This window comes from Salvelinus namaycush, chromosome 27, assembly GCF_016432855.1.
Source record: "Salvelinus namaycush isolate Seneca chromosome 27, SaNama_1.0, whole genome shotgun sequence".
In the NCBI taxonomy this organism is placed as follows: Eukaryota; Metazoa; Chordata; class Actinopteri; order Salmoniformes; family Salmonidae; genus Salvelinus; species Salvelinus namaycush.
The window spans coordinates 35,095,272-35,109,755 of NC_052333.1; the positions used below are offsets into that span (position 1 = coordinate 35,095,272).

At 41.7% G+C, this 14,484-nt stretch overlaps 1 protein-coding gene and 2 non-coding genes across 3 annotated transcripts; 1 reads left to right on the top strand and 2 right to left on the bottom strand.

Moving 5' to 3' along the window:
- Nucleotides 1–635: 635 nt before the first annotated feature.
- Nucleotides 636–717, bottom strand: trnal-uag. Its single transcript has one exon. It is a non-coding gene; the product is annotated as a tRNA-Leu (tRNA).
- An 813-nt stretch (nt 718–1,530) lies between these two features.
- trnal-uag lies at nt 1,531–1,612 on the bottom strand. Its single transcript has one exon. It is a non-coding gene; the product is annotated as a tRNA-Leu (tRNA).
- A 3,125-nt stretch (nt 1,613–4,737) lies between these two features.
- On the top strand, nt 4,738–14,142 carry LOC120022672 (zinc finger protein 782-like). Its single transcript, XM_038966657.1, has 5 exons — nt 4,738–4,781; nt 8,486–8,646; nt 8,929–9,044; nt 9,311–9,454; nt 12,407–14,142. The coding sequence occupies exons 2-5, from the start codon at nt 8,532–8,534 to the stop codon at nt 13,121–13,123; spliced, it is 1,092 nt and encodes a 363-aa protein (XP_038822585.1). The 5' UTR covers nt 4,738–4,781; nt 8,486–8,531; the 3' UTR covers nt 13,124–14,142.
- Nucleotides 14,143–14,484: the final 342 nt, after the last annotated feature.

A 14,484-nucleotide genomic window follows, 5' to 3' on the forward strand; every position in this document is an offset into this window, starting at 1 on the left:
TATAGCACAGGAAGTGGTAATTAAGGCAATGTAGTGCTAATTCAATGTGTTCTGGACTCGTGGGTTCGACTACACACAACGTTCCTTATTTCCCTTGTAAGAATATTGAAACGCTGCAAAAGATTGGATTGAGTAAAGAGATGCATACACTGATGCTTTGCACAAACATTGACAACATCAAAGATTGCAGCATTGTGATACAAAGCCAATCCTCCAGAATGACTTGAGCCTAAATCCAGTGCCTTAGACCACTCTGCAACGCTACCCAGCCTCTTCCTCAAAGTCACACTTTCTCATCTGTTACCTAGTCTTGCTAAGCTCCCATTAATTTCAACCTCTTCTTTTATCCTTTTTCATTTCATTTTCTTCATTTATATCATGTTGCTTTTTCTTCCTGTGTCAACACATCATTTGTTTTTGCTGCTATGTCTGAAGAGCACATTTGTAGAGCACTTTACAAGCTCAGAAAGGTGGATCTCGGCCAGCTGGTGGGAGGGGCCACCGCTATAGCACAGGACGAGGTAGTTAAGGCAATTTAGTGCTAAAGATGGCAGCGGTGTTATTTCCCTTGTATGAATATGGAAACGCTACCAAAGTTTGAATTGACCAAAAACTTGCACAAACAGCAACAAGGATGGCAGCGGTGGGATTCAAACCCACGCCTCCAGAGAGACTGGAGGCTAAATCCAGCGCCTTAGACCACTCGGCCACACTACCGTTCACCATCAAAACCCCCAAACTTTGTCAACTGTTACCTAAGCCTGCTAAGCTCCCATTAATTTCGGTCTCTTCTTTTTTCTTCCTTGCTTTTTCTTCCTGTCTCAACACTTTTATAGAGCCCTTTACTAAACTCAGAAAGGTGGATCTCGGGACAACTGGTAGGAGGACCACCGCTATAGCACAGGAAGTGGTAATTAAGGCAATGTAGTGCTAATTCAATGTGTTCTGGACTCGTGGGTTCGACTACACACAACATTTCTTATTTCCCTTGTAAGAATATTGAAACGCTGCAAAAGTATGGATTGAGTAAAGAGATGCATACACTGATGCTTTGCACAAACATTGACAACATCAAAGATTGCAGCATTGTGATACAAAGCCAATCCTCCAGAATGACTTGAGCCTAAATCCAGTGCCTTAGACCACTCTGCAACGCTACCCAGCCTCTTCCTCAAAGTTACACTTTCTCATCTGTTACCTAGTCTTGCTAAGCTCCCATTAATTTCAACCTCTTCTTTTATCCTTTTTCATTTCAGTTTCTTCATTTATATCATGTTGCTTTTTCTTCCTGTGTCAACACATCATTTGTTTTTGCTGCTATGTCTGAAGAGCACATTTGTAGAGCACTTTAACAAGCTCAGAAAGGTGGATCTCGGCCAGCTGGTGGGAGGGGCCACCGCTATAGCACAGGACGAGGTAGTTAAGGCAATTTAGTGCTAAAGATGGCAGCGGTGTTATTTCCCTTGTATGAATATGGAAACGCTACAAAAGTTTGAATTGACCAAAAACTTGCACAAACAGCAACAAGGATGGCAGCGGTGGGATTTGAACACACACCTCCAGAGAGACTGGAGCCTAAATCCAGCGCCTTAGACCACTCGACCACACTACCGCTTTTGGAGGATTTTATCCTTAAGGACCCGCATTGCGGCCTCCACAAAGTTATGTGTTGTTCCCTCGGGTTGGCAGCTTCTCCCGATAGTTGAGTGCCCAACACTCTCGACAACTGAACAGTCGATCGAAATAAGACGTGAATTTCTTCTACCTGTAATTAGGGTAAAATATGTACTTGAACAATGTCTTGTACTATAACATATTGGTTACAAAATATTGGGAAAATATATCCAAAATAACAACATAGCCCAAACATGGACTGGGCAAATGTCTTTGAGAAAAGACTAAAACTGATCAACAAGTTCTGGTTTTATCGTAAAAAAGTTAATGAGAATAAAGCATAGGTTAATAGATTGCACCTCATTATACTGTTATACTACACTAACCTGGCTACAACTGGGTTTTGTTTGGCCTGCTGATAGAGGGGCTCAGCCATCTCTTCCCTGGAATACATGATGTTTTTGACAGGTTCTGCCTGTCTCTCAAGTCTACTCCACTTTCCGTACTCCACAGCCACCTCCACACTGCTTGGAGTAGGTGGAAGGTGAAAATGCTCAGTTTGGCTCCTGGAAATGCCCTCCCTCCCTCCCTTCTCTGCCTTACAGTTATCTGTAATGATGAGGCGAGGACCAGCCTGACCTCTCCCTGCAAAGGCGTCCTCCCTCAGTATGTCCTTCAAGAAAAAATCTCTGTGGCCGACGTGAGTAAGACGTTTAAGCATGTTAACCCTCGCAAGGCTGCCGGACCAGACAGCATCCCTAGCCGCGTCCTCAGAGCATGCGGATACCAGCTGGCTTTAGTGTTTACGGACATATTCAATCTCTCCCTATCCCAGTCTGCTGTCCCCACTTGCTTCAAGATGTCCACCATTGTTCCTGTACCCAAGAAAGCAAAGGTAACTGAACTAAATGACTATCGCCCCATAGCACTCACTTCTGTCATCATGAAGTGCTTTGAGAGACTAGTCAAGGATCATATCACCTCCACCTTACCTGACACCCTAGACTCAATTCAATTTGCTTACTGCCCCAATAGATCCACAGACGATGCAATTGCCATCGCACTGGACACTGCCCTATCCCATCTGGACAAGAGGAATACCTACGTAAGAATGCTGTTCATTGACTATAGCTCAGCCTTCAACACCATAGTACCCTCCAATCTCATCATTAAGCTCGGGGGCCCTGGGTCTGAACCTGCATCCTGGACTTCTTGACGGGCCGCCCCCAGGTGGTGAAGGTAGGAAACAACACTTCCACTTTCCTGATCCTAAGCACAGGGGCCCCACAAGGGTGCGTGCTCAGCCCCCTCCTGTACTCCCTGTTCACCCATGACTGTGTGGACACCCACGCCTCCAACTCAATCATCAAGTTTGCAGACGACACAACAATAGTAAGCCTGATTACCAACAATGACAAGACAGCCTACAGGGAGGAGGTAAGGGCCTGGCGGAGTGGTGCCAGGAAAATAACCTCTCCCTCAACGTCAACAAAACGAAGGAGCTGATCGTGGACTTCAGCTTGGCCCCATAAACTTTTACAGATGCACAATTGAGAGCATCCTGGCGGGCTGTATCGCCGCCTGGTACGGCAAGTGCACCACCCACAACCGCAAGGCTCTCCAGAGGGTGGTGCGGTCTGCCCAACGCATCACCGGGGGCACACTGTCTGCCCACCAGGACACCTACAGCACCCGGTATCAAAGGAAGGCCAAAAAGATCATCAAGGACATCAATGACTCGAGCCAAGGCCAGAAGGCGAGGTCAGTACAGGTGCATCAAAGCTGGGACCTAGAGACTGAAAAACAGCTTCTAGATAGACTGTTAAATAGCCATTACTAGCTGGCTTCCACCAGGTTACTCAAGGTTACACCAGGTTACTCAACCCTGCTTCTCTATATACATAGACTTGGAATCACTGGCCACTTTAATAATGGAACACTAGTCACTTTAATAATGTTTAAATAATGTTTACATACTGCTTTACTCATCTCATATATATATATACTGTATTCCATTCTACTGTATTTTAGTCAATGCCACTCCGAAATTGTTCAATCTAATATTTATATATTTCTTAATTCCATTTTTTTACTTTTAGATTTGTGTGTATTGTTGTGAATCGTTTTTAGATATGACTGTACTGTTAGATACTACTGCACTGTTGGAGCTATGAACACAAGCATTTCGCTACAACCGCAATAACATCTGCTAAATATGTGTATGTGACCAATAACATTTGAATTGATTTTAAAAGTAATGTTTACTAGATCGCTATCATGGTAACAACAGTAATACAAATAACAAAAAATTATTTAATGCTACAATTAATAATAATAGTAATAACAATATTAATACTAATATTAGAATTACAATAATCAATTTCAGAAAACTTTTAAATCCAATTGTTAATTAGTCCATTCGTATTGCACGATGTTCAGTACGTTTTCCATATTGGACATACTGCACCGTTGTACACAATTTCCTGTACATTGTGTTGCAGTAAGATGGGGGTCCATTCTACTCAGGAGCACCTCTATTTTCCAAATCCAAAGTGTACAACACAAGGAGCATCACCGCTCTTTCTGCTGCCCTTAAAGACTGGTCTTTCAGCTTAAATCCAGTCAGTTTTTCATATTGGACATACATTCTGCAAAACGAGGCAAATGTGTGCTTTAGGACCATGCGGACGCCTCTGAGTGGTCGAGTAGGCTGTTTGGAGTGTTTATCTGACTGGATAAAAAAGAATATATATATATAGATGTTATGCCCCCACCCTTCTAAAACCAAAGTTGCGCCCCTTCCCTGTACATTGTGTCGCAGTAAAAGGGGTGTCCATTTTACTCAGGAGGACCTCTAGTTTCCAAATCCACAGTATACAACCCAAGGAGCATCGCTACTCATTCTGCCAATCAGCTAAATGGTCAACAATATTTTTTGTTTGTATGTCCAATATGAAAAATAAATAAAAATGAATGACATAATATCTGATAGAAATACTTGTAATTATTCTTTGTATAATAACTAGTATAAAATCGTTCGATAGTTCCATCATTGCCCTAATTATTATTTTACAACGTATACAGGACAGCACTTTTATTCTGAAGGATTCCAGAAATCCGTGACCTGGAAGTACTTTACAGCAGTGCATCGTTGGATACTTTCAAAGGTAAGCAACGGTTGTAGCTCGTTATAAACATAAGTATACATTTGTACATTTATTTTTACCTTGGTTTTTCATGTTCATTCCCAAATTATTTTAAAAACACTTTCATGAACACCTAAGACAACATTATAATACTATTTTAGCATGGTCTCGGAAAATGTGTGCTATCTTATTTTTCCCCCCTCGCGTTTGTTTTGTCTGCATTGCTTGACTAAAGTTTTAGCTATTTTGCTTGTTATATTTGCCGTATTTCTGGTTAGTTGTCATTGCCTTTTTCTTTACTGTTCTGTAAAACATATAGCGAATGTTTGTTAGGTAACTGAATATCTGATTTGTTGTACCTCTCTTGCCCTCATAATTCCGCGATGGCAAAGCCCGCCAGCCTTCCCAGCTAGCATGCTAAATCATAATTAAGTTCCTCAGCCATTTGATCCACGGCGCATTTTTATTAAATTGGTTGTAGCTGGGTAGTTATTGAAACAAATACCCAAAGGTTCACATTTGCTAGCTATTCGTTTCCAATTAACATTAAGGGTGGGTTCGTAAATTAACTCTGGCTATGAAGTCTGAGTGCCAGAGCGCAGAATAATTGATGAATTTATGAACGGCCAGAGCGCACTTCAGATTGAATTTACGAACACACTGGATTGGTGTGTGGACTTCAGTTCATCTTTCAATCACTCACGTGGGTATATGCTCCTTAAAACCAATGAGGAGATGGGAGAGGCGGGACTTGCAGGGTTTATGCGTCACAATAGAACCAAGTTCTATTTTAGCGCCTGGCTACACAGATGCGCGTGAGCAGTATAGGTGCAATCAACAAGGCAGGTTTTGTCGCACCTTGACTATTGTTCAGTCATGTTGTCAGGTGCCACAAAAAGGGACTTAGGAAAATTGCATTTGGCTCAGAACAGGGCAGCACGGCTGGCCCATGGATGTACACAGAGAGCTACTATTAATGTCCATCTCTCCTGGCTCAAAGTGGAGGAGAGATTGACTTAATCTCTACTTGTATTAATAAAAGTGCACAGAGCTGTCTGTTTGAACTACTGGCGCACAGCTCGGACACCCATGCATACCCCACAAGACATGCTACAAGAGGTCTCTTCTAGAGGTCGACCGATTATGATTTTTCAGCGCAGATACAGATTATTGGAGGACCAAAAAAAGCCGTACCGATTAATCGGCCGATTTTTATTTTATTTTAATTTGTATTTTTTGTTGTTGTAACAATGACAATTACAACAATACTGAATGAACACTTATTTTAACTTAATATAATACATCAATAAAATCAATTTAGCCTCAAATAAATAATGAAACATGTTCAATTTGGTTTAAATAATGCAAAAACAAAGTGTTGGAGAAGAAAGTAAAAGTGCAATATGTGCCATGTAAAAAAGCTAACGTTTAAGTTCTTTGCTCAGAACATGAGAACATATGAAAGCTGGTGGTTCCTTTTTTTTTATCCCCCTTTTCTCCCCAATTTCGTGGTATCCAATTGTTAGTAGTTACTGTCTTGTCTCATTGCTACAACTCCCGTACGGGCTCGGGAGAGACGAAGGTTGAGAGCCATGTGTCCTCCGAAACACAACCCAACCAAGCCGCACTGCTTCTTAACACAGCGCGCATCCAAGCCAGAAGCCAGCCGCACCAATGTGTCAGAGGAAACACCGTACACCTAGCGACCTGGTCAGCGCGCACTGCGCCCGGCCCACCACAGGAGTCGCTAGTGCGCGATGAGACAAGGATATCCATACTGGCCAAACCCTCCCTAACTCGGACGACGCTAGGCCAATTGTGCGTCGCCCCATGGACCTCCCGGCCGCGGCCGGCTGCGACAGAGCCTGGGCCCGAACCCAGAGTCTCTGGTGGCACAGCTAGCACTGCGATAATAAACAGCTCAATGCTTGAAGCATTGCGAAGAGCTGCTGGCAAAGCGCATGAAAGTGCTGTTTGAATGAATGCGTACGAGCCTGCTGCTGCCTACCACCGCTCAGTCAGACTGCTCTATCAAATATCAAATCATAGACTTAATCATAACAAAATAACACACAGAAATACGAGCCTTTGGTCATTAATATGGTCGAATCCGGAAACGATCATTTCGAAAACAAAACGTTTATTCTTTCAGTGAAATACGGAACCGTTCCGTATTTTATCTAACGGGTGGCATCCATAAATCTAAATATTCCTGTTACATTGCACAACCTTCAATGTTATTTCAGAATTATGTAAAAATCTGGAAAATTAGTTCGCAACGAGCCAGGTGGCCCAAACTGTTGCATATACCCTGACTCTGCGTGCAATGAACGCAAGAGAAGTGACACAATTTCACTTAGTTAATATTGCCTGCTAACCTGGATTTCTTTTAGCTAAATATGCAGGTTTGAAAATATATACTTCTGTGTATTGGTTTTAAGAAAGGCATTGATGTCTATGGTTAGGTTTATTGGTGCAACGACTGTGCTTTTTTCGCAAATGCACTTTTGTTAAATCATCCCCCGTTTGGCGAAGTTGGCTGTCTTTGTTAGGAAGAAATAGTCTTCACACAGTTCGCAACGAGCCAGGCGGCCCAAACTGCTGCATATACCCTGACTCTGTTGCAAGAGAAGTGACACAATTTCCCAAGTTAAAAGGAATTCATGTTAGCAGGCAATATTAACTAAATATGCAGGTTTAAAAATATATACTTGTGTATTGATTTTAAGAAAGGCATTGATGTTTATGGTTAGGTACACGTTGGAGCAACGACAGTCCTTTTTCGCGAATGCGCACCGCATCGATTATATGCAACGCAGGACAAGCTAGATAAACTAGTTAAATCATCAACCATGTGTAGTTAACTAGTGATTATGATTGATTGATTGATTGTTTTTTATAAGATAAGTTTAATGCTAGCTAGCAACTTATCTTGGCTTCTTACTGCATTCGCGTAACAGGCAGGCTCCCCGTGGAGTGCAATGTAAGGCAGGTGGTTAGAGCGTTGGACTAGTTAACCGTAATGTTGCAAGATTGAATCCCTGAGCTGACAAGGTACAAATCTGTCGTTCTGCCCCTGAACAAGGCAGTTAACCCACCGTTCCTAGGCCGTCATTGAAAATAAGAATGTGTTCTTTACTGACTTGCCTAGTTAAATAAAGGTGTAAAAAAAAAAAAACTTGAAATCAGCCATTCCGATTAATCGGTCGACCTCTACTCTACACAGTCCCCAAGTCCAGAACAGACTATGGGAGGTGCACAGTACTACATAGATCCATGACTACATGGAACTCTATTCTACATCAAGTAACTGATGCAGTAAAATTATATTAAAATGACCAGATAAAAATACACCTTATGGAACAGCGGGGACTGTGAAGCAACACAAACATGGGCACAGACACACACAATAACATACACACTATACACACATGTACACATAGATTTTGTACTGTAGATATGTGGTAGTGGTGAGGTAGGGGCCTGTGGGCACACAGTGTGTTGTGAAATCTGTTAATGTATTGTAATGTTTTTGAAATTGTATAAACTGCCTTAATTTAGTAGCTATAGCAGCTAATGGGGATCTATAATAAATACAAATGATTGAATAACATGTATGTGTAAATGTATTTTGCAACGCTCACGCACGTGATGTAAGAGTAAAATAAGACCATACTGCAGATTTTAATGTATTCCCGTATATGATTCCTATATTTTGGTTACAGCTCGACGTAAACTTTTTTGCATTGCTGGGTGGATTCAGGCGTCAAAATGGAGTTTGGTAACGTTATGTTGGATATAGAGGAGGTCGTTCTGGGGGAAGAGGTGATGACCAGTGCCACAGCATCCATCATCAAACCACAGACTGTCCCTGCTCTCCAACCCTGTAAGCACACATTTGTATTTTATTATTTCAGATTGTTGTTTATATGTATGAATTTCAAGTGCAGTATTGGGGCGGCAGGTAGCCTAGTGGGCGGGCGAGTAACTGAAAGGTTGCTGAAAGGTTGCTAGATCAAGTCCCCGAGCTGACAAGGTAAAAATCTGTCGTTCTGCCCCTAAACAAGGCAGTTAACCCACTGTTCCTAGGCCGTCATTGTAAATAAGAATTTGTTCTTAACTGACTTGCCTAGTTAAATAAAAAAATAAAAACCTCCTCTCATTGCAGATCAGCATGACAGCCTACAGTGTTTTCAGTGCTTTATTACATTCTGTAATGCCAAGTCCAAGGAGAGACACATGAGGAAGAGCCATCGTGAGGAATACAAGCAGTCGCTCCAGCAGGTATGGAACGGAGAAAATAAATGCAAGAGTAGGGTGAAGTTGCCCCTAGATGCTGGTTTTGGGTGAGTTTAGCATTTTCCTCAGTAGTGATTAAGTTTAAGATTTTGGGGGTAGGGGGGAGCTGAATCTACAACTGTACGATGTACCTAGGGGAAACTTCACCCCGTAGCTGCAAAGCACACAGCTAACAGCAAAATGCTGTATGCCTATATGCACAGCATAACTAAGACACTGTTAATTATTTGCTGTTTTATGTTATTCTGCAGACCGATACGCTGTTCACCTGTTATGTGTGCAATCGTACCTTCTCCTCCTCTGAGGAGCTGACGCAGCACCATGCCTCACACAGCCTGGAAGACAAGCCCTTCCGCTGCACCTACTGCCAGGGAAGCTTCCGGACTTTCTCTGAGGTGAGAACGGTCTTTCAATGGAAGTTGTAAAGTCTTTAGTCTGCAATGACTTTTAGTTGTGTGTAAGTGCCCCAGTAATCTCATTTAACCCAGAACTAAAATCGTGTGTAATTTCACGTTTGAAACTTTCACATTTGGTCAGATGCTTAATTAGGTTTTGGGGATAAGCCTAGGGTTGGGTAATATGGCCAAAATATCATATTACAATATTTTGACGGTATTTTATGTTTTTGAATAATAAAAGTTCTAAATATGCTTTCAGTAGTTCATGACCTTAAGGTGGCAACACATAAATTAGGCGATTTCAATGGGGCTTTATCCATTCTGATTTGTTTTATACAACTTCAAACCAAAATAATTGATATATTTCTGCATTTCCTGCACTTTTGTTATCATTTACGCACTGCCACGCAGGGCTGCATGATATGGGCAAAACATCTAGGCCTACTTAATTGGTGAACTGTTGGAATCATGGAAATATAATGAGTATAGTGAGCACCACCTTTAATACATAGTTTGACATGGCAACAAATGAATAAGTCAGGGAGGAATTATTGACAGGGTAGGGACCAAAGTGTTGCTTAGTTTTTCCATGGGACCCTAATTAGATGGTACATTACATGTTTTCTTACCTCATGTAGTTAGCTAGCTAACATATTCATGCTTCACCTATATAATTCCTATCTGATTTAGAAGATACTGTTGGACAAACAACAATAATATCTTGGCATACACCAGCACTGGTACTAACTAGGCTATATTAGCTAGTTACGTTTGCTCTGACTCTTAGTACATTTAGCAAGCCAGCTAACTAGCGATTAACATTAGTGGCTAGCGATTTATTTACAACTTGCTAAGACAAACTACCAGACAGTAGTTTGCAGAAAGTAAGATACACACACACAAACCAATAGTGTAATTATAGAACGCTTGTGGAAAGCACCATTGTTCTCACCAACATATTTTTGCATCTATCTGACCATGCAGGCGTCAGAGTGAACAGCAAGAAAGTACTCATGACTCCATGGTGGAGCAACTGCTCTCTCATTGAGTGACAGGGGGCGGGGCTAGGTGTGGGAAGCGGCATGCAGCAGGAGGAGAGGGAGAAAGGCAACTCAAGTAGCAAACGGAGTAAACTATAAAAACGGACATTATACATGCCAGAGTTGCGTATCACATTTAAAAACCAAGCATTGAAATACCATTTATAGAAGGTCAAGTAAATCTCTGTAGTGCATCTGCCTGCTGTTGTCCATTGGTGCCTCTGTCGCCATGTTTGTTTCCTCAAGGTGACCTGAGCCCAGGATTTCTGAATAGGTCATCTTTTCTACTATGGGGATAGTAGATTGACATAGGCTAGTGATTTTGCTGTTTGTTGCTCATCTTGTTGGCTGAGGAAAAGTAAATGTGGGCGGTTAATAAAACATAGGCAGTTTCAAGTTTGGGGAAGCAATTTTTCACCATAAAAATTTACTTTTATAATAAAGCATTCCATGCATCCTCGCATTTGCAGATTTATGTATGTAAGATAGCCATGGCCTACTATTCCTAGATTTCATTGTCATAATTTTTGTCTAAAAGTATAACTCAATCATTGTTCACAAAAAAAGAGTAGGCTTAGAGTAGGCCTAGGCTATAGGCCAGTGGTTCTCAGCTGGTTTTGCCTCGGGACCCAAATTGAACCAGGTAGTCTGCCACGACCGAATATTTGCTTCGCGAAAAAGAATCGCCAAAATAGAATCTGGAAAACTATTTTTAATGCTGTATTGATAGTAAATGTAGCAATTATATGACAGGGGAACAACATTCCCACCATTTTCATTGTCAATAATACAATTTTGCCAATATTATTGATGAAGAATGTTAATAAACTCACTGGCTTGAGACCACAAAATAAAACAAAATATTGCTGCCAATAACTCTATACTGAAAATACTGTGATTGTGACTCTTTATATGACTGGAGACATTAGCAGAATCCTCTTTAATATGACAAAAATGACAGGTTAACCTTCTCTGCTGACACTAACAAACAGATCAATAAAAACAACATTGTCCGAGTCATATATTAGGCCTATAAAAAGGAGAGACACAAATACAATATGACATCCATCTAACCTGAAGAAGAAATTGTCCAAAAACAAGAAGTGGCACTAACCCAATGATAAAGACAGTAAATATGGACACTTACTGAGGACATGGCCAATATTCTTTGCTGGTGCCAATAAGATAGGCTACTCTTTGCTTAATTAAGTTTAACATTTTCATAACTAAAAAATAGATTGGAGTCTTATCATTGTCTTCGCTTTACAGCAATAGCCATTTGTTTTCCAAACAGTTTTTCTGCAATTGTATTTTTAAATATTTTGGTATGCCTGGCTGGGTCTCTATGCTTTTCACTGACAGTCTCAACTCATCAATCACCCAAATTGCGGGCCCTTCTGACTGTAGGCTATGCCATTTTAAACAATCCACAGCGTTTGATTTTTAAATAAGTTAATAATCCTCTGTGGCAAATTCATGCTTTCTGGTGTAGTAGCCTATTTTGAATCATTGAATGTATTTCTGTATAGACAGTATGCGAATTAGGATATATCATTTTGGAAATTCAATTAAATTTTGGTAAAGCTCAGCTTCCCCGAGCCTTATGGACGCGCCGCCTATGTATTCTAATATCTTCAAATTGCTCATGAGAGTTCGGTAAGAATGATGCGCCCCGTTGCATTTTCTGTTAAGATGAATTACCATAAACGAAATGTGTTTTCTGTCATTCTAAGAACCGTAGGTGGAAGCCCTAATCATGTTACGCAACCAATGCATATGGACCCGGCACCTTTTTTAAATGTCAGGTAAATTAAAATGCTGCCAGGCAAATGTCCGGCGCCACATTTTCCTAACGGAAACCCTGCCTGAACCTCTTTGTCATTTTTTTGTCTCTTGATGTCTCTCATAGTTGACAGTCCACCGGCGACAGCTGTGCAAGGAGCGTCAGTGTGCGTGCAAGGACTGTGGCATGGTATTGCGGGGCCCAAATCAGTTACGCACCCACTGCCTCACCCAGCACCCCCAGCTGCTGGAAGAGGAGGATGATGACACCAAGACTCATCGTTGTGGCAAGTGCGGCCGCAGGTTTGAGATGGAGGTGGAGCTTGTGCTGCACCAGGAGAACTTTGTGGGTCATCGGCATTGCGATGCAAAAGTCCCAGCCAAAAAACGCGGACGCCCTCCCAAGAAAGTGTCTGTGGCTGAGCCAAAGTCTGCTGAGCGAGAGGCAGCTAATGGAGAGAAGAGTGGGAAAGCTGACGATGGGGGAGAGGAGCTTGTGGCAAAAGGAGGGAAACGACCGGGTCTACCCCATAAGGAGGAGCTCCAAATTCCCTGTTCTGAAGCTGAGTGTGACCTCATGTTCTCCTCTGTTGCCCTTCTCCGGGCCCACAAGAAGGAGAAGCACAGGCGGCCACCTCCACCTCTCAAGACTCAACCCTGCTCTGAGTGTGAAGAGAGCTATGCTCGACCGGAGCAGCTCAAAGCCCACATGGCCATGGCTCACGGCTATGGCCAACACAACTGCCCCGCCTGCGGCAAGACCTTTGGCCGGGAGCGCAACCTAAAGGCACACCAGAAGACCCACACTGAGGGAGAAGAGGCAACAGACAAAGAAAATAGATAATCTGGGGAAAGGGGAATGTCATCATGGACAATTTATGTAATGGTTAAAGGTGCAATATGCAGAAATTGCTTACCATTTTCTGGTTGCTAAAATTCTAATAGTTTGCCTCATTTTAGTTTGTGACAAAACAAGAAATGTATAGCATAGAGAATCATTCTACCATCTAAACCACTGTGAAATATATTGTCAGCTGTTTGAGGCTGGTGTACAAACCCAAAAGTAAAAGCCGCAAAACGAAACTTGAGGAAATCATAGAAATAGCGCACATAGAACAGATCTACTGCTTCTTAGACTTGCTTTTGATGAGTTGCTTGCTTTCTATAACTCATAATTCTATGTGAATTTGGTCGGGTTACCTAAAAAGTTACATGCTGCAGCTTTTAAGAGTTTGGAAAATATAATTTGGTTAAAACAGGCATTGATGTGGGTGGGTTTTTTATGTTCAAGATGGGAGTTTGGAATATGTGACATACCATTATGGATAAGCACTCAGTTGGATCATTAGCTTGTTCCTGGTTGCTCCCACGGATTATTTTGAAGTGCTTTTAGAACCCTCTAATGATGTGTACATGATCGTGAATTTCAACTGCCAGCCCCCTTCCAGGGTATGAATCTATTTCTATATTACCTCAAATGTGAGAAGATTTAGTAACTTATCATATTTATTTTAGTAGGAAATCAATGGGTTTACAATTTAGTCATTTAGCAGATGCTCTTATCCAGAGCACCTTACAGGAGCAATTAGGGTTAAGGTCTTTGCTCAAGGGCACATCAACAGATTTGTCATCTAGTCAGCTCGGGATTCGACCTTTCAGTTACTGGCCCATCGCTCTTAATCGCTGGGCAACCTACCGCCTTCAACATTCCACTCATCATTTAGTTTACGTTCCTGTCAAGGCATCTTCTGATCATGTAAATGTATATATATTGGTCCGGAGAATATATTGTTCTGTGAAGGATGTCGTTGTTGTGATATGATCTTGTACTTTTTTCATCCATAATTAAATAGTAAGGAGTGATTTTTAAATTGCAGTCTGTAATTTATGTGAATTTGAGGTTATGGGAAACTAGTGTGTGAACCTGAAATTAATGGAAAAGATTAGTACTGAGTTAGATCTTTTCCATTCATTGAGGTTGTGGCAGAAGGAGCTAGTGAGGATGGAGAATGAGGAGGAAATCCAAAGGCAGAAAAAGGAAAAGATGAGAGGTCAAGGATGAATGAAGGTCAAAAAAAATAAAAAATAAGCCTAAAATAAAGCAACTGCTTGAGATTGGGAAAGAGGAGAATAACACCTGGAACCAGCTAAGGAGTGAGCTGGAGATTAACCTGGCTAAGAGAAGTGGGGGAGAAAAGGAGACGG

What these genes read in the sequence shown, in the direction of transcription:
- LOC120022672 (XM_038966657.1), top strand. Translation starts at nt 8,532, where the DNA reads ATGGAGTTTGGTAACGTTATGTTGGATATAGAGGAGGTCGTTCTGGGG. An exon ending in TGTCCCTGCTCTCCAACCCT is followed by an intron (nt 8,647 to 8,928) that starts GTAAGCACACAT and finishes CTCTCATTGCAG; the next exon opens with ATCAGCATGACAGCCTACAG. An exon ending in ACAAGCAGTCGCTCCAGCAG is followed by an intron (nt 9,045 to 9,310) that starts GTATGGAACGGA and finishes GTTATTCTGCAG; the next exon opens with ACCGATACGCTGTTCACCTG.